Genomic DNA, 20,198 nt, shown 5'->3' on the forward strand with positions numbered 1-20,198 from the left:
GCACCTAATATAATCTCCGAAATTCCACATTTGTCCTCCATCATTTAAAATACATAATTAGGTTAGAATTTGGTTAAGACAGCTTATGTGGAGATTGAGGCAGCGACGAACGACGAGTGTTGGGCGAGCGGCGGTGGTGCACAGTGGACGAGCGGCGGTGGTGCACGGTGGATGAGCGGCGATGGTGCACGGTGGACGAGCGCTTCGTTCTTGGGTTTTGAGTGGCTGTAGTGGGTGATAGCATTGGACATTGAATTGGAGTGGTAAAGCGGCGGTGGACTTTGATCGGTTCAACAGTGATTCTAAGAGGCACAGTCGTCGTTGTCGAAGAAGAATGTGAGTTTTTGCTTCCTATGTACTCGTCCAAATATCGTTGTTTGGTTTGTATTTTTGCGAGGATGCTTTCTGGATATCCATATCCGAAACTTTATTCGTAACACAATAACACATCCGGATATGAATATCGGTAATGCATCTGAATAAATTTATTTGTAACGAGATAACACTGCCGGATATAAATATTCGTAAGTGTTCCGGATATTCAAATCCGCAAATATGAGTTGAAAACTTTTGTGCAAACCACCGACAATGTCGTCGGCGCCACCACCGAAAATGTACACCACAGCTTCACAACCCAGCCACTTCGCGCGCGCACTGCTTCAGTTTTTTTTTTCCGAATATCAAATAATTATGTGGAGGGAAAATGTGGAATTTCTAAAATTATGTTGGGTGCAGGTCATAAGTGATATGGGCAGGTCAATGAATTTTATTTAAGTGAGTTTTAGAATTGATCATGATCAATATATACAAAGACTTATTTAGTTGTCATTAGTATTAAATTTGGTTAGTTATGATGAATTAGAACCAGTAAAGTTATGGAATTAAAGATGCTGAGAAAGAGAAACGAAGTCCAGAGTTTCAATTTATCTACTGAAACAACCTTTTGTAATTACATAAGCCTACAAGAATGAATTGGCTATGTCAATTGTAGTTTAATTTTCTTTGAAAAAAAAGAGATCAATCACAGTTTAAAAGAAAATACAATGTTAAGTACTGTGGCCTTTTCATGTAATCTTGTAGTTTATCTTAAAATTATTATCTTCATAACTTGCACATTAATTAAAAACTGGACAATTATTCTGGTGCTATTTTAGCTATTGCAGCTGAAGTAAATTCTGTTTTGGTGGGAATGATGGTCAGCTCTTTAGTATACGGTGACTAGTATAATGTTGTTTTGTTGTGAATCACAGTTTCTTTTTCCTTTAGATTCTCCTGCTAGGATGATGATTTTGACATAACTAGTTAAGTAGAATGCAGTAGCTTCAAGGTTTAAAATCCTAAAAAATGACCTTAACTTTCCAATTTGCCTTTTGTTAATTGACATAGAGAACATTTTATGTGTGCAATACAATTATGTCGAGAAGTGCTAGTTGTGAAAATGCATGCGTGAGTTAATTGATAAGCTGAAAAGGATAGAGACCTGGTGCACTTTCTATTTGTTTGTTGTTAGTACAGGTGACTTTATCTTGTGGTCAAAATTAAAATTGCTTTAACTATGTTATGGTGCTTATGAATTTGTAGTTGTTTAACTCTTTAGATACTTTGTTTGCAAAAGTATAGTCACTCAACCAGATTTTAGTTAATTAGGGTTACTTGAGAAACTTGTAGTCATAGATATCTTTGTTATCCATTGTAGACAGAGAATGACGTGGAAGGATTAGAAGTAAAATGTTTGATTAGCTCTCTGCATGTGACCTATCTTAACACATTCCTTTAGGTGAAGCCTACTAGACTTGAAATATGGATAAAATACAAACTTCTATCTTCTACAGAAGCTACACAGTAGTCAATCACGTGATTAGAAAAGTTGGGGGCAGTAATACAAACAATAGTAACTCTATAGGGTTATCCAATGATAAAAACATGGTTGAGGAACCAACCACCTCACTCAAAAAACAACAATGAAAGTGGTGGGAATAATGGTAGTGTGAAGACTCTATCACTCTCTATCCTGTTTCAAACAGTCTAACTGAATTCGTGACATTGAAAATTAACATATAATGCGAGAGAAAAATGTTCATAAGTCAAACAGTCTTGTGCCTTGTTTCTTCTATTTCTTATTTGTAGTGGGATTAAATTCATATTTAATTATTATTATTATGTAAACCAAATATTTTGTGTGTGTTGTGGCTCATGTATTTTTAATTTGAGTTAGGATGAAGGATGTTTAGAGTATAATCCATCTTTTAAAATAATTTAAAATGTTTTATAGTAAAATATTTTGTTTGAATAAAAAAACTAACAAAGGAAATTCTAAGAATTTATAAAAGTAATTTGAATATTTTTTATATTAGGGAATTTTAAATTTTATATAAAAGGTATAAATTTGAAATTCTTTCCACTCTTTTTTTCTCTTAATTTTATATTCTCGTTTTGGTTGAACTTTGATTGAGATTGAGATGTCGTTAATTCAACTTTGATTAAGAGAGATAAATTTTCAACACATCCTTCACGTTGTGATCTACTAATTCGTACTTGAAACTTTTTATATTTATGAGTGGTGACAGCCCCACAATCTACATTATTTTAATTTTTTATTGTTGTATATTTGTGTGTTGAATATGACCCAATATTTTTCATTAATATAATATATTTATAAATTTAAATTTAGTTTATATATAGTTCATATTAATATAATTTTTCATAGTATATTATCTTATACGAAAGAGCGTTAGATCTATTAAAACGGAAATCTTATATGCAGTTCTAAAGATAGGAAAACAGTTGATCATACTCTGAACTACTTAAAGCAAATAAAATCCCTGTAATCATCCAAATTAAGGTGACTCAATAAGGGGTGTTTAGGTATTTACAGAACTTCACGTAAACATAAATCACTAAAAGATATATACACGCTTACAGTGTGATATGATCCGTTAAGAAGCAGCATAGGAGAGGGTTCCACTGCCACAATGTGTCTATTGGACCTTGCTTTGAATGTGATGTGCCATATTCGTATCCCTTAGTAGCATACAACCCAATCTTTTTTTGTTTCGGTTCAGTCAGTGGTACTAAATTGTCGGTGTATAATACCCACTCAACTTGCCTTTGTTTTTTTTTTTTTTTTTTACCCAATGTCATGATCAAACATACTCACAAAATGTTTTTCTTCCATTCTACTAATAAGGGTGTGAGCAAATTGATTTTGGCTGGGGATATTTTTCCGTGCCGAAATCCAAGTCTGACTAATGTAGAATACAATACATATTATTCACAGTCACTGCCCTGCGTCTCTACCACTAAATTTCAAAATTGGTTTTCTGTGATCTGAAGCTTGATTATATCAGTGAGAAGGAGGAATGGAATGTTCAATTCCGGAGGTAGCAGAATGCGATCTCTCCATTCCAATTCCAAGGGGTGGACCCATTTATGTTCCCAACATGGTCGGCCCCTCCACTAGGGTTTCTCACTTTCAGACTTCTCTTCTTTCTGAACTTCAGGTTAGCTCATTATCTCTCATCTCTCCCCTCCCTTTCATCTTTTTTTTCTTCTAATTTATGCATTTTCTTGCAGGATCTTGAGGCCGAGTTGTCTGAAGATTTCTCTCACCTTGATATCTCGTATGGATTGTTCCTCTTTACCACTACTATCTTTCTGGGGTCATCATTAATTTATGATGATTGTCTTTGCAGGGTGGATGACCTTAAAATATTCACGGAGGACCAGTTGATGGATATGGCTCTCAAAGAAGTATTTAAGGTATTATACACATGCACAGTCTCTACTGTTTTTTTTATTTCATTGGTGTAGTTCTTTAGGTTTCACTGTTTGGGTTTATTACTTTAGTAATGGAAGTGATATTACAGGGTAGGGAGAACGATGAAAATCATCCTCCTCTTCTGGACCAATCCAGTTCAAGGTCACTCTTTTTTCTTATTTTTTTTGTTTCTTGTTTTTCTGTCGTTGCTGCTGCTGCTCTTGTTGCAAGGATGGCTAAGTTTGATTAGTGGGGAATAAAAATAGTACATTGAGAGAAAGTAGAAAATGTTTTAGATCTCAATTGGAAATTGTCATCTTTTGGGATGGGGAAAAGATCTAGCTAGTCACAAGGTGTGCCCAGTCTTATGTCATCTTGCACCTAATCGCATTGATGTTACACTAAGTTTACCCATCTTTTCTTGAAAAATTAATTATGATATGTGTCTAAGTTTGTCCATCATGTATGCATACTCGGTACATGGCCATTATGGGTGCGACTCAATGAAATCCTGACACTCCAGAGGAAAAAGTCTAGTATTATAAGACATACACTTTCCATTATGCAGCACTTTTTTTCCCGTGTTCTATTCTATTCTTTCTTCCTTCTATAAACTTCCTAGTTCACATTTTGGTATTTTTTATATAATTTGTAATGTGTTTTTTCCCATTAATTTCACGATAATCTTTCATTGTTATGCCCTTATTGCTCCCATAATGACTGTGATTATGTGTGTAAACTGACTTATTTATTATTCATCAGGGATTTCTTTCTTTATTTTTGTTTTTGAGTATTTGTATTTGTAATATAAATTTAGTTTGTATTACAATATTTAAAATAGTGACCTGCTTTACTGTAGCCTGCTATAGCAGTTTTAGAATTGACCTGTCAATCAATACTGCTATCTAATATTGGTAACTTAGCCTATTCTGTCTGCAATTTCCTGCAGATATGGTTGCAACTTTATGTATTTGTGATCTTTTATCAAGTGATGGAGATTAGGTAGTTTTGTTATATACTTGTATTGAATCTCTTAAAGTGCTATGCTGGAAATAATGACAAAGAGTGTGCATCCCATTCATTCCATTCTCTGTCTGAACTTCTCTCAGTTAAGATTTATTGTTGAATTTGGCTGCAGGTGTGGTGAAAAGAAATCAAAACGAAAGAGAAGTGGAACAAATAATTCTGGTCTTGATGTATGCTAATTCTCTAAAAACATTTGTTTCCCTATAACTATTTGATACTTATATTATATTGCTCTTGTCAGTTTAATGTCTGAGATAAGATAAATGTTTATTACATGTATTAGAAGTTGAGAAATAGTCATTCAAACTTGTGAATTTAAGTTTTTAACAGTTTATTTTGGTTTATGAAGAAAACTATATCATTCAGTTTCAATTGTTATTCTTTTGCCCCTACCAAAATGTCAAAAAACTTAAATTGCTCCTAAATAATTGAGACAAATAAAATGTGGTATTGTCCAACATTCTTTTCATAATGCCTGCTACACCAGAAATACATGGTGAAAACTAAGAAAATTATAGAGATTCCCCTTCACAAACCACCAAAACTCCAGAAATGATATATAGTCTCTGATACCATGTCAAAGATAAAGTGATATCATGACAAAACTGAAGAAAGGTTTTGGGTATGCTTCTCTGGCCTTTTTGTCATTAAATTAACAAATCCAGTTCTTTATTATTATTATTATTATTATTATTATTATTATTATTATTATATGTCAGTAAATCCAGTTCTTTATAAATAAATACAAGAGCGATCACAAGATATTTTGTCCTAAAGTTTAGCCTAGAGAATATTCTGTTAGTTACAGTCTATTCATGGTAAGAATGTAGGGGAACATTAGTGCTATAATATGCTATATACAAGTTATAAACACGTGACAATACTTATTACAACTTGGCCTAGTTGATGGTGTCACATGTCTGCTGAAAACAAAGTGTCCTAATTTAGGATAACTGGATAAGCATAAGTGTGTTCATGATTCATACACCATAACCATAACCATTTTCAATTTATATTTATGATGTCATAATTTTGATTATGTTTGCTGTTAGAATAGTTTAGTTAGATTATGCAAATTGTTTGAAACTATTTCATACACTAGGAGATGAATGTGTCCCAGATCTCTGGGCTAGTTAGCTAAAAATTCCAAAATCATGTTTAGCGTCAAGTCTATTATACAGTCTTAACAAATCATGTATCTCTTCTTATGTATGATCAATTTTCAGAATGACTGTATTGAAAAAGTGGAGCAAGTGGTGAGAATTAAACAGAAGCAGGAAGAAGACAAAGCAGCAGTCAAACTTCATTCATTCAAGTTGGTATTGCTAATAGTTTGGTGATTATTCTATTTTGTATATAAGATCTGATTTTATGTATCCTGTCTTTGTTTAGTCCTGATTTCAAGATCAATGAAGCTGCACATAAATCAACTAAAACAGAAAGGATGAGGACCCTTAGGTCTACGAGTTCTTCTAGAAAGGTTACTTGAAATTCTTATATGATTATTGTTGCTAATGAGATTGTTTGTTCAATTTGAAACATTTTACTGATGAATCCAACTTTCAGATGAGTTAAAGCAGTTAGTTAAAGACGTATAAAGCATAAGAGTTCGTGAGAAATTATATTCAATTAAAACATGAAAGTCAATGAGAAATTATATCAGGAGTTACTATGGGTTCCTTCTATTGGGTGTTACACAAGTTGGTTTTGCCATGTCTGAATGGCTGCAAGTGCCAAGTTGATATTTATAAACATGTCCAAACAAGAATGAGTTTTATGCATTTCCCACATATTTTCTTATTTAAATTCCCCATTATATTTTAGATTAATGTTTGGCAGGTCAACACAGTCAAGGAACACATACCTGTGCAGTATCCTGAAGTTATTTTGTCTGTGGAGGTTTACCATAATGTTAGAAAGGGTACCAAGGTATTTCTCAAATTTATTGTATAAATTATGATACTTTATTGTATAAATTATGAGGTCATTGGACCTATAAATACATGACTCTCCTGATTAATTTAGGAAACATGGACAACTAATTCTAAGGAGACAAATTAAATCCCTGTGATTATGGGATTGTTTCTGAATTCATAAACCTAGAATTAATAGTTAGTACCGCTGTTATAAAGAATAAAATTACAGCAAGGATAAGATATAAAACTTCCTAAAATACACAATGAGCACCACAGTTCTGACAGTATTGAATACCGATGCTGATATCAATGAAAATGAAATTTTATATGTGATTTGCTGAAGGAATCATGAATGGCCATTATGAAATAGCTGTCTAACTAGTAGGATATCTGTTCTTTAATTTTTGAGTAGATCCAGGAGTTATTAGTTCTTGGAGGACAGATGTTAACTGCACTAAGGGACAAGATCTTTTGCTCAACAGACCAGGTGATGCACAAAGCTGGGCAGCATGATCCTTCTGGTTATTTTCTCATCGAAGTATGCATGACCACTTATTCTTATTTTCTTATGATGCTAGTATGTTAATTATTTCTTCTTTGAATCTGACAAGAAGCTATTTCTTTGTAGGATGTATTCTGCCCTGATATGAGGGATCCATCTGCTATTGATCTTGCAAGACCTATACTGGATTGGCTCCGAAACTCTAAGGAGGAGGCACAAAAAAAATGGGAATATATTATAACTGGGGAGCTGCAGAAGAAACAAAAGGCAATCATGGGTGAACAATCTGCATCACAGTTGCCTCACTTTAGATCCATTGAGATGCAGAAGTTACGTTTTTGTGACTTAAGCTTTCGACTTGGTGCCGGATATCTCTATTGTCATCAGGTACATTCTTTTTTCTGTCTTATATTAATAGGTATGGAAATGGGGATTTTTTAAAATGTCAAATAGCATGTTTCACCTTTGTCTCTTGATGGATGTAGTCTGTTGATTTTATTGAGTAAAAAACATGTTTTTTAAATAAGTAGCCAAACAGACCATGCAAAAGATGGATTAAGGTGACACAAGGAAGACCATATATGCAAGTCCTTTTCTGGGGTTTAGGGTGGAAAAAGAATTTCTAAAACCACTACCTATTTTCTGAACTTATAAGTGGCTGCTATTGCTTTCAATATTGGTTAAATGACAAAGGGGCAGGTCGCCGTAAGTTTTACCTTTTAAAGGGAAACGTATTATATTCGTATGGGAGCTAATTGATTCAATTAAACATGGCCATAAATGCTGATATATAAATCAAAAGTGGAGATGGTTTATTAAGCTTTGTCAGGGAGGAAACGTGACCTTTTGTTGAGTCCCAATTAAGATACTTGAATAAATAAGTTGGAGAAAATACAGCGTATTCAACTTACACTGTTTTACCTTTTATTGATGTGTATATATATGGTTACAAAAAGAGGCAAGGCACTTTACCTTAAACCCTAACAATTGAAAGAAAAAGATTGAATATATTTACAAATGTGATTACAATCTAAATTTATAGACTATTTACAACCTAATTAAGAAAAGAAATAATAGATAATTAAAGTTATACAAATCAAATCATCAAAAGATATCAAATCCGTCATAATAAATAGAAAACGGAATCTACACTAATTGTGGAATAATTATCTCCTAATTACGCAACACTCCACTTAAGCTGGTGAATGTATATCTATCATTCCCAGCTTGCAAGTAAGATCTTTGAATTGTTTTGTGGGAAGTCTCTTAGTGAACTTATCTGCCAATTGGTTGTACTCGGTGGCTATAAGACCATCATCCAACTTCTCCTTAATGAAATGTCGGTCTATCTCTCCGTGCTTTGTTCAGTCATGTTGAACTGGATTGTGTGTAATACTGATGGCGAACTTATTATCACACATCAGTTTCATAGGAGCTTCATATTTTACTTTGAGGTCAATAGTTCACAAACCCCTCGAGCCATGACTCTAAATTCTTTTTTTGCACTTGATCTTGCAACTACATTTTGTTTCTTGCTCCTCCATTGATATGATTCCAAATAGAACTAACAATAGAATTGGGAATTTAGGGTTAGAGAATGAAATCAATTAAAAACAGTAACAATGAAACCTTGGAAAGAGGGAGGCGCCACAAACAAGGTTTAATAAGCCTAAGGATGATCGCCACAAGAATTGGTGAATTCTTGATTAGATCGCTAGATGCATGGAAGAAGCCTAGCAGAGATATGTTCTCTCTATTAAATTGCCAAAACATTCATCCTCATTATGAATTCCAAAAGTGTATAAATACAAATTTAGTTATAGGTCTTGTCTCGTTTGTATGTAAATAAAATAAAAATACAATCCTTATATTTCAAGAAAGAATCATTTGTCTCAGTGGTTAAGTTGATACTTTCTAACTAGTTTTGGGTTCAAATTCTAACTCCAAGCAAAATAATAATATTATTTTATTCTAATACTCCAAGTATGCTGTGCATGTAATCAGCTTAGTCTTTTTAAACTGTGGGCCATTCAACAATATTGTTTCCCAAAATATTTGTCCAAATTATTCTTCTTTAGTAATGATGTTGTGTAGGGTCTTTGTCATCCTCCATAAGAGTGAAATCCTACAAACAAGGATAAGGTGACAACTCAAGGACTTCGACTTCTTGAATACTCTCCCTCTGAAGTTTGAGAACTAGGAAAGAAGGATCAGTTTCATGAAAGGTGACATCCTTGAAAACATTAACTTTACAACTTTGAGGGTGATAACATTTGTACCCTTTTTGTTGGAGGCATAACCGATGGACACTTCAGAATACCCCCAAGTAACCCGAGTACAATCATCAATAAATGAAACAAACCATTTTGCACCTGAGATATTAGGAATAGGCAAGGTTGTCAAACTCGAGAGTCTACGTAGACTTGTGAGAGTCCAGTAGACTCGACTCGTAAACTTGTAAGAGTTTACTTTTACATGAAAAAAAATATTTACATCAAATTTTCCTAACTAAAAAAAAAGCACTGCAAACAAAAAAAATAATTTGCACCTCATCTAAATAAAAAAAATCCAATTTAGTGCAGCCCAGTAAAAAAACCCAATTTAGTGCAACCCATCAAAAGAAAAAACCCTAATTCCCTAAATCACACCATAGAGGAATGCAACCCTAATTCCAGCACCACCTATAATCTTATATGATGAAGGCACCACAGTTGACCTACCACCCGTGACCACCACAACTGCACGAACCGCCACCACCGCGCGACCTCTTCTACACAATCGCCACCACTACCGCACTTGTTCAAAGAAGACCGCACGACCTCCGCACTTCAGAGAAGATGTAACACCACCAAAACGAACGTCAAACAAAACGAAACGTGAACCCACCATTTTGGGTTAAAACAAAAATCCAGTTGAACTCGCCAACTCGGAGCAGACTCGCGAGTTTGAACGATTTCACCGAATTCACTCTGAGTCTACCGAGTTTACTCAAAAATCAAGTCTACTATCGAGTTAACTCGGTAAGGGTATGTGGACACGTAAACTCGGACTAGTCAACGAGTTGACTCGTGAGTTTGACAACCTTGGGAATAGGTGAAGGTCCCATACATCTGAATGAATAAGATCAAAAGGTTTAGAATTTCTATTATTCTTGGGAAGAAAGATTGTTCGATGGTGTTTAGCAAACTGACAAACATCACAACGAAAAGACTCAACAAACACTTTTGTAAATAAAATAGGAAATAAAGACTTTAGGGTACTAAATGGAGGATGACCAAGATTTAGCATGTGAGACAGATTAGGGGGTGGCACTGTAGCGTAGACGAATTTGAGGGTGCCACCCCCGTTTGGTTCTGTGAGAGGGGGAGGGTGAGGGTGAGATTGAGTGGAAACATGGGTGGTTTTCGGTTGCTCTCAAATATGAAGAGAAAGGAGAGTGGTTAGAGAGGAAAGTCGCGTAGGATGTAATGAAATACCATCGTGCCCTTATTTTCCTTCACTGATTTTGTTCTCACGCGTCTCATGCTTCTTCTTCCTTTGTTGTGGCTTCTCTTCTCTCTGTCTCTTCTCTCAGAACTCTTCCTTCAAATTTAGGTTTTCATATTGACTTGGGCTTTTTTTTCACTATGGGCTTCAACTTTTCAAAAAAAAAAATTACATTACTTTGTTTCTTCCAGTACCCCTTTATATTCTTATATCACCCTTATAATTTAAAAATAAATAAGATTTATATTATATATTTAACTACTTCTAAATGTCCATTTACTTTTTAAAATATATTAATTTTGTTAATAATAGTTTTATAAATATATATAACATAATTTAAAGAATCATAAATAATATTAAAATTATCTAAATAAATTAACTTAAGTAACAAAATTAATTTAAATTAATAAAATGAAAACAATATAATTATATTTAATTATTTCTTTGAATTTTACATTTTTTTCTTTTATTTATAAATGAAACTTTAAATTATTTTAATATGCACAAAATTAATAATTATTTATTCTTTTCTTATATACAAGGGTAAATTTGTAATCTTACAATTTATATTATTCAAAATAATTTAAAATACTTTTACAACCATCATATCACTCACGTATTTTAATAAACTTTTCTCACACATCCACTCTAACATATCCAAATCCAAACAACCTCAACTTTCTTCACACCACTCTCCCACAACCTCTAATCCAAACAAAGCTTTAGGGCCTGATTGAAGATTAGAAGTGAGTGCCTGCAGTCTGGCACACTCGTTATTTTCTTCATGCTATAAGTAGTATAACTCGCCCTACTCTTTAGCAATTTCAATCGTCTTCCCCCTGGTAAGATCATGGAAAACACAATGGGAATGAAAAGATACCACTACACAGTTTAAATCTTAAGTAACCTTATGAATAGACAAGAGATTATTAAATAGTTTAGGAACATGAAGCAATTTTTTAAAAGAAAGGAAGGTTGAAGGCGGATGTCATACTAAGGGAGTCCATGAGTGCTCAAAACCGACTAAGCTTTGCAAATCAGCGAAATCGATTCTAATGGTAGTGGTCCCGAACACAAAACTTGTTGGAAAATTTTCCTCGATGGCAGTCAACGATCGTCGTCAACGATGGCGGTTGGCGGTCAACAGTGCAAAGTAGCGGTCAACGGAAAAAAGATTGCAGCAATGAAGGCTGCCCAAAAAAATGCAGAAGCGGAGTTTCTCATAATGGGGAACTTTGATACCAAGTTGAAAGAAAAAGATTGAAATTGAATGTCTTTACAAATGTGAATAGAGTCTAAATTTATAGACTATTTACAACTTAATTGAGGAAAGAAATAATAGGTAATTAAAATTATACAAATCAAATCACCAAAAGATATCAAATTTGTCCTAATAAATAGAAAATGAAATATGCACTAATTATGAAATAATTATCTCCTAATTATGCAAAGATGATAACCCTAAAGCTAGGCGCATACAAAAGAATAAATAATTAAATAACATTACATTTCAACAAAGATGATTTTCATACCAAATTGAGAGTATTATTTATATATATATGGTGTGTGTGTGTGTGTATATTTATAAAATTTGTATGCGATACACTTTGTAGTTTTTCTTTTAAGTTGCTTTAACTTAGAAGACATTTAATGTGGTTTGTTCTCTGCGTGAAACCTGCAGGGTAACTGCACCCATACCTTAGTGATACGAGATATGAGATTAATTCATCCCGATGACGTTTATAATCGAGCTCTATATCCTATAATCACGTTTCAACTGAAGTTACGTTTTCAGAAGTGTACTGTTTGCAAAATATTCAGAGCTACAAAAATCACTGTGGATGACAAATGGACACCACAAAACCCTTGTTATTTTTGTGATGAATGTTTTTCCCTACTTCACCAGGCAGAAGATGGTACTGCATTATATACTGACTTTGTAGAGTATGATTACAACCATGATTGATTGCTGTTAGGACAAACACCAACAGGCGATTAAAGTTACATACAAAAAGCTCTTTCAAAATTGCTTCTTTCATTCTGTATTGAATTTTGTATCTTTGAAAGTAAAATCTATAATGTGGTGTACAGGGTAGGAGAAAATTGCCAGATGCTTACTTGAAGATGCTTATGTACAAATGTTATTTACGATAATGTTTTTCGGATCAACAGAAAGTTGAACTAGAGAAAAAAGTGGGTATGCTACACAAAAATATAAAATACTCTTCAGTTTCTACCTCTAAAGCTAATGCTAATGTATTCAGTTTCTACCTCCAAAACTAATACCAAAAGTATTTATAGTTTAAACGGCACCCTTAAACCATCTAGGCAAATTTGCATACATTTGAATAATAGCACTGGTCGTATATGATTATAGTTATTTTATTAAGAGAAAAAAAAAACACGTTTTCCTTATTCACTGAGATCAAAACATTGTTTTCTGCAGTAAAAGTGTGCATAAAAGTTAGACCCTTAAATGCTGAATGACATGCAGGCTGGGCGATGCTTTTGTTTGTATAACACATTACCTTCACCATAACATTTGTTTTCAATCTGAACTATTTATATTTTCCCACTTGTTTATTTGATTGAAGGGATAAAGTTCATTTTTATTCACTAAAATTAAAACATCAACTTAGGATATTCTACTTTAGTCCCTAAACCTTGTAAATTGAAATGAATATGTATTATCGTACTGTCGAGAAGGCGACAGTCAGTTGGCAATGTTCATGGTCTCTCGGCATGACTTACAAAGCATGATTAAAGTGTAGCAAGAGAATGTTGATGCTCTTGTTTCTTGGTTCAAAGACTATCAATGATTTAAATTAGCTAGCATATTGTCGTTCAGTAGGTCAATCTATGCAGTTTTTATGCATCATTTTGTATTATACGTAATGTGCTAGAGGCCCGTGACAGAACATTCTAAATATGCTAACTGCAAGAATGTATAGGTAAATTTATAACTTTGATTTACTTTACAATCCGCAGGCAACTTTAGCCAAAACAATCGCTAGCAAGCATCCAATACATTACACCAGTGAGAAAATTGCATTTGCACTAGCCAATTTTCTCTCCTTTTTTTTCATCCTTCTACATGTAAACTTTGTAGATTCACGCATCATAGAGCACAGCAAAGAATTTACATTCATCTTCAAAAGATGCCCACAAAAGGATAGTGTAGGAAAAACAGTCTTTCAACAGTTGATTCCACATAGCTTGGTATCAGGTCCCTTAGTTTTTAATACGAATGGGTCAATTCTTACCCAAAGCAAAGAAAAAATGGAAGCCAGTAGTACCGACCATATAACAACTATGGTCGGTGTGCGGTTTTGGCGACCCATCAAACCTTTAAGGAATGGATACAGATGGACAATCACCCAAAATGAAAAGAACAGTTTTCCAAATAGAGGTCCCCAAGATTGGTACCCATTGTTTATGGCATCTGAGATTCCAGCAACAACACCAACAATATTGATTATTAGGATAGTGGTTGGAGGAATCAGGAGAGTAGTCCACTTAAAGGTGTATAATTCTGAAAATTCTTCATCATCTGTTGCCTTTGATGTAACAGTGAAGTTAGTGTCAATTCCAGCCAAAACCTTCAGAAGACCTTGTATGACTGCAAAGAGGTGAGCTGACACACCACCAATGACCCAGAATTGCTCATTTCTCCACCATTCCTCAATGCTCACTCCACTCCATTTCAACTCAAGAAGGCCAGTTGCAATGATTGAAGAGAATAGAGCAACGAAATACAAACCCGCAAAAGTGCTTATCTGTATCATCGGCAACCAAAAATTATTTTTATAAGCAAATAAGCTTGGCATCCATTCTATAATTATGGATTTAAATCCTTTTCTACATACCAAAGTCATGAGAATTCATATTAAGGTAACATTAAGGAAATTTGGAATGTTATAATTTCAAAAGCATGTCATGTCTAACTAATTTTTCAACATATGAGAATTAGAATGATGTTGTTACCGGTGGCATGATGAATTTATCAGTGAGTAAACAGACAGCAGGAAGAATACAGTAGGCAACTAGAGGTATGGAGGTGAAGGGGTAGACAGTTGTGTTTGCATAGGCAAATCGCTCAAGCCACTTCAAATTTCCTTCCTTAAAGCCATACCATAGAGGACAATGGCGACTGAAGAAGATTTCAATGGAGCCAAGTGCCCAACGAAGCACCTGGTTAAGCCTATCAGACAAGTTGATAGGAGCAGTACCCTTGAATGCAGGACGCTTTGGCATGCAATAAATGGACCTCCAACCACGGCAATGCATCTTAAAACCTGTTAGAATGTCCTCTGTGATAGACCCATAAATCCAACCCAGCTTCATAATGGGAAAGCAAAAATAGCATGGATGAGCTGATTTTCATAGTGTGAACAATATGTGGTAAGATATCAAGGAGTCTCTAGGCTTTTGGTGTTACCTCAATTCCCCATTCAGTTTTATCTTCATATCCACAGCTGATTACGTGAATGGCTTCTTTAAGCTGGCTAGCTGGACTTGAAGAAGGAGGCACACCACCCTCTTCCATCAAGGTTGAAGTCACAAAGATAGATGACTGGCCAAATTTCTTCTCAAAATTCATCTGGGACATCAACATCTGTTTATCATCGTCCGGTCCTATTTAGACATGGGATAGGACGTGGGTTAGAAAAGGTTAAAGAGAAATATATTTTAATTGAAGTTACTGTCAACATTAGTGATCAGAAATATTAGAACCTCTTAGGCTTGCAGCCTCTCCATCTGCACCATTCCCTTCATACTTGACCTTCTTGCGCTTTCCAAAACATGGGCAGCAGTCACAGCTTATCATTTTTGGACGTTTGGCATCCTTGGGAGGATTATAACCGTATAAAGCTTGCCTCCTAAATACACACCCAGTGCCAACATATGCAGGACCCTGAATTCCATCTAGACCCTTCATATTTATCTGCACAGAAACAGAAAGAAGTGGAAATGGTTAATACTAGCTTACACTACTTAACAAAAAAGTAAAAATGAAAAAAACCAAATGTTCAAGAAAAGACCAAGCCATGCATGATGTTATGTTTCTTGCAGGACTTACATCAAAGAAAACTGTGTTCCTATTGGCATAACGATCGTGCGTATCAATACCATCAAATCTTTGAGGAAACTGGACATAGCAGACCTTCTTCCCAGTTTGGGGGTCCATTAAGAAACACATGGCCTCTCGAGCAGCTTTGCTGTTATTGACATAATGATCACAATCCAAGTTCAGCATGAAAGGAGCATTTGTAAGCACAGCAGAGACCCGAATCTGTGAATTACAACATTAATTTTAAAAGTCAAGTGTTTGTGGCTCATAAAGGTGGATGAACATCATAAGAACAGAAAAAACTGCTAAAAAAGCTCTACCAAAGCATTCATAGCCCCCGCTTTCTTGTGGTGTTGGAATCCTGGCCTTTTCTCTCGGGAAACATAAACAAGACGAGGAAGCTCGTTTCCTTCAGTATCATGACCTCCACTGTGACCAAGAAAGACTTGAATCATACCAGGATGATCCTTAGTATTATTTCCTGGCCATGGTGTCCCATCCTGCATAATCCATCCTCCTTGTGGAACCTTCTGAGCTTTCGCTACAAGTGCATTGATCCTAACCTTAAACTCTTCATATTCTCTCTGTCAAACACCCAAATACTAGTGAATAAACTTTAAACTAACTTCTAAACCCATATTTTCAAGTACCAGATAGATATGATACAAACCTTCATAGCTCGACGCTCCTTAACAAAGGTGGGCTGCACCTTGTCCTTGAGGTAATCAATTTTCTCACAGAAGTACATCTCTGGTGCACGAGGTTCGATAGAAAATTTCTTGCAGAATGGTACCCACTTCCTAGCAAACTCTGCAGTTTCTGACAGGGCCTCAAAGGTACACATTGAAGCTCCGTCATCAGAAATGTAACATGATATCTTCTCAACCGGGTAATCCATGGCCAAGATTGAGAGAACAGTGTTTGCTGTAACCAATGGAGGTTCCTTCATGGGATCCACAGTACTAACAAAAACATCTACAGGAGCAAGCATGTTTGGTTCACCTTCACGCTCATACCTAATAAACAACTTTTTAGTCAGCAATGTAAGTTGGAGGTTTTGGATTTCAAGTTGACTTCAGAATGATACTAAAGCAAGAGTGAAGGAAGGTGCATTCTTTTACCTTAATGAAAGACGATCAAGGTAGGTCTCTCGATCAATGGGAAACCATTTGGGAAACTGATCAAGGATCCATGAAAAAGCAAACCAGATTTCACATATAATAGAAGTTAGCCACAGCCCCAGTGCATCAGGTACAGGATTCATCAGTCTATAACGGAGGAAGAAGGCAAGGATAACAAGCCGCGCCACGATCACCATCCTATATGGATTCACTTTGCTGGATGCTATTGGTATCTTCCTTGACAGTGGTTGCCTTGCTTCATCCAACCTGCACAGTTAATTTGTTCCCATCATTACTATTAATCAAAGTTAACCACATAAAATGCATCCCAGTTTCCTATTTATTGCACTGTAAACATACATGGCTGCATCTGGATCTTCATCAGGTTCAGGCCCCAAATTTCCTTGTTGCAACTTCCAGTCATCCATTCTATCCTCTTTGTTTTCATCCCATTTTCCATTTCCTGCTTCGGTAACAGCAGGCCACAAAATGTAAATAAAAATTTAATCGTGTTGAAGTATACTAAGAAAAACATTTCAGAGTTGTACTTAAACAAGTTCCAAAAGTGAAAGTCTCTATAGGTAGTAGCAGCCTGAAACTAACACCAGCATAATCCGTTTTCAAGTGTACCAAGAAAATTCTAAGAGAAGGCTATTAAATTCTTTCAATCACTCTCATCAATATATAAAAGCTAAGACTATAAGCTACATCTTACTAGGATCAGATGCCAGATATGGGTGCACACGATTATGCAGTGAAGGGTTCTCCCCATAATGAGATGATATTGGCAACTCTCCACTAACCTGCATGCATACAAAGTTAATATACGATTTTTTTTGGCAAATACATGCAAAATTATTCTAAGTCTATTGAACAAGGAAGTTTTGTTGAGTAAAATGAAGTAATGATTTGCAAATCTTACAGGCCGAGAACGACCACCGGCAATAACAGCTGGGAACTGAGAATTCTCATCATCTTCAGTACCTCTTCCATAGCTCATCTTCCCATGCAGCATGGCCTCAGCAGAGTGATTATGCTTGTTCATTTGGTCATCAATGTTGAATTCATGTTCGATATCATCCACGTCTTCCTCATCATCATCTCCCTCAACCCGCGCGCTCCCTTAATTAGCAAAATCAGAACACGATGAATTGACACTTCCCTCATTTTTTTTCCATTTCAATCAAACCAACTACACCAAATACTACTATTAGCTAATTACAAGTACTAGCAACTAAATCCATTGAAATTAACGTATGTGGCAAAGGCTTCGTTTGGATGAACATGTTTTTAGTGCTTATCATCTCCACTTAAAAAAAAAAACTCAATATTTTTAATAGAGAATTTTCGAAAACTCTTTTTAGTAGCATTCAAGTTGATCCTAAGTGTTTATTAAACACTTACATTTCTATATTCTAGCTTAAAGATATGAAACCTCCTAAATTAGAATATTCAGTGTAGTTTTGCCGTTTCATGGATTCTAAAACTCTTATTTATACTTCGATTATTCTTCTCAGAGTCATATACCGGTCCAAATCAGAAGGCTTCATCATAATTTTCCTTTAGCAATTAATTTATAGATTACATTAATTCCAATATTTCTTCTAAAATTAATCACTCTAATAAAGTCTCGTTAATGGTCCACAAATTGACATTTATACAGTATTGAATACTTTTACTTGATATTTATTTTCATAAAAACTCATAAAAGAAGCTGAAGATCATGGGTTATTTTCATAAATTTTCTGTTATGGGTAGACTACTATTACTCCAGAGATATCTATACTCACATAGGAAATAGAAGAAAGAAATAGTAAAAGGTATTTTTCATTTATTGTTCTAACTTTGCAGTAGAGAGTAATACATGTACTTTCATCTGTACTACTTTTTAGCCCAATAGAAGAAAAAAAAGTTCATAATAATTATAAATTCTAATTAAAAATGTAATCATTCATCCAACTGTGTTTTAGGGTGTTGTGTTGGTTAGATCCATGATTTTATGGGGTCCATGAGAAAGTACAAATTAGATGTAAAGAAGTTTTTTCAAACACCTTTAAGACGCTTGTATCTGGTTTTGCACTGTGGACAAACTTGTCTCCCTTCTCTTCGTTCATACTCATAGCAAGGTCGGCATGCCGGAAAACCACACTCATTGCATGCCACAAACATGTCTCCATCCACCGTGACTCCCACATCATCGCCACATATCTCGCACACTTGCCCATCCAAGTTCTTCAAAGGCTTGTGCTGCACCAAAATCACACAATGTTATAAACTGATCAATGAACTTTTTTTGTGAAAATGAGAACACCCTTTTGAATTTTATCCAAGTAGTTTTCATGCATGGTTAGTGATTACCTCTTCATGGCCATGAATGACAACGAGCTCGTTGCGATTGTGAGAACCAGCGACCAGTCCAGCACTGGCTTCCATGTTGGTAGTGGTGACTGAATGGACAACAATGTGACACAACACAACAATAGTGAGTGGTGAAGTTGAGAGGAAAATTTATGTTTTATGAAGGAAAACTGAGGGTTGCAAGTTTTGGTGTGTGCACCTAATATGTGCATGTTGTTGGTTGCAGGGTCTCCATTGCCTTGAAGTTAAGCTTCTTCCTTTTGTTTTTTTCAACCACCGTCGCCTTCATGCAATCATCAACAATCACTACACCTTGCTGAGATGTATGCCTTTCTTTCCTCATTATTTTTCAAGAACTTTCATATTATATTGCATAGGATGTTTTCTTCTTAATTACTTTATATTTCATTTGTAAGATGAGAAATTTTTTTATTATAATGAGAGATTGTAATTGTACTAAAAAGGCTGTTTTGTATAATTACGAGATAAAAAAAATAAAAATACGACTGATGAGAGAAAAAAGAAAACTAAAAAAAAGTATCATAAAATTAAAAGTGTTCATGAATAGTATAATCCTTTTTATATCTTTCATGCACTTTGTATTTGTGTTTATTGTTATCTTTCTTTTTCAGGAGTTATCTTATTATGACTTTACAATTTAATTTCAATGCATAAATGAAAAGAGTGTCAAAGGAGGAAAAAAGACACTGATTTTTTTTTCAATAATCCAAAATTTATAAGTTTCAAAAAGAGTTATAACTAGTTCGACTTAATTAGAAATATCATGTTCATACAATAAAATTATAAAGTAAAAAAATTATACGGTAGTTTATATAATGTAAGAAAATTATATCACAGAAAATCATGAAATATAAACTAATTTTTAAATATAAAAAATAATTAATTGTTATAATGACTAAATTAGATATCAGACTACACAAATTTTGATTTCTAAACTAAT

At 34.6% G+C, this 20,198-nt stretch overlaps 2 protein-coding genes across 4 annotated transcripts; one reads left to right on the plus strand and one right to left on the minus strand.

Annotated features, from left to right (window-relative positions):
* Positions 1 to 12,931, plus strand: LOC137807425 (snRNA-activating protein complex subunit). Of its 2 annotated transcripts, none has more exons than XM_068608070.1 (12): positions 1 to 336; positions 3,334 to 3,500; positions 3,574 to 3,620; positions 3,693 to 3,759; positions 3,867 to 3,919; positions 4,896 to 4,953; positions 6,010 to 6,098; positions 6,176 to 6,263; positions 6,623 to 6,712; positions 7,112 to 7,237; positions 7,328 to 7,588; positions 12,369 to 12,931. In XM_068608070.1, the coding sequence occupies exons 2-12, from the start codon at positions 3,360 to 3,362 to the stop codon at positions 12,651 to 12,653; spliced, it is 1,305 nt and encodes a 434-aa protein (XP_068464171.1). In that variant the 5' UTR covers positions 1 to 336; positions 3,334 to 3,359; the 3' UTR covers positions 12,654 to 12,931. The 2 variants fall into 2 exon arrangements, with proteins under 2 accessions (XP_068464171.1, XP_068464172.1); XM_068608071.1 differs by having other exon boundaries at positions 40 to 336; positions 3,348 to 3,500.
* Positions 12,932 to 13,635: 704 nt separating this feature from the next.
* Positions 13,636 to 19,421, minus strand: LOC137807424 (cellulose synthase A catalytic subunit 7 [UDP-forming]-like). Of its 2 annotated transcripts, none has more exons than XM_068608069.1 (13): positions 19,238 to 19,421; positions 18,931 to 19,126; positions 17,802 to 18,001; positions 17,595 to 17,682; positions 17,240 to 17,342; positions 16,880 to 17,146; positions 16,429 to 16,774; positions 16,079 to 16,342; positions 15,768 to 15,980; positions 15,422 to 15,632; positions 15,126 to 15,322; positions 14,672 to 15,025; positions 13,636 to 14,463 (listed from the first exon to the last, which is right to left on the minus strand). In XM_068608069.1, exons 1-13 carry the CDS (start codon positions 19,310 to 19,312, stop codon positions 13,882 to 13,884), a joined length of 3,096 nt encoding a protein of 1,031 aa, XP_068464170.1. In that variant the 5' UTR covers positions 19,313 to 19,421; the 3' UTR covers positions 13,636 to 13,881. The 2 variants fall into 2 exon arrangements, with proteins under 2 accessions (XP_068464170.1, XP_068464169.1); XM_068608068.1 differs by having other exon boundaries at positions 17,240 to 17,345.
* Positions 19,422 to 20,198: the final 777 nt, after the last annotated feature.

Source organism: Phaseolus vulgaris, chromosome 3 (genome assembly GCF_000499845.2).
Source record: "Phaseolus vulgaris cultivar G19833 chromosome 3, P. vulgaris v2.0, whole genome shotgun sequence".
In the NCBI taxonomy this organism is placed as follows: Eukaryota; Viridiplantae; Streptophyta; class Magnoliopsida; order Fabales; family Fabaceae; genus Phaseolus; species Phaseolus vulgaris.

Bases quoted from the DNA above. Each gene is read 5' to 3' on its own strand.
- LOC137807424 (XM_068608068.1), bottom strand. From the start codon at position 19,312: ATGGAAGCCAGTGCTGGACTGGTCGCTGGTTCTCACAATCGCAACGAG. The intron at 18,002-18,930 runs GTGTTTGAAAAA...TTGCTAATTAAG, and splicing joins CAGATACAAGCGTCTTAAAG to GGAGCGCGCGGGTTGAGGGA. The intron at 15,026-15,125 runs GTAACACCAAAA...CCCATTATGAAG, and splicing joins AAACTGAATGGGGAATTGAG to CTGGGTTGGATTTATGGGTC.
- LOC137807425 (XM_068608070.1), top strand. From the start codon at position 3,360: ATGGAATGTTCAATTCCGGAGGTAGCAGAATGCGATCTCTCCATTCCA. The intron at 4,954-6,009 runs GTATGCTAATTC...ATCAATTTTCAG, and splicing joins CAAATAATTCTGGTCTTGAT to AATGACTGTATTGAAAAAGT. The intron at 6,264-6,622 runs GTTACTTGAAAT...AATGTTTGGCAG, and splicing joins CTACGAGTTCTTCTAGAAAG to GTCAACACAGTCAAGGAACA.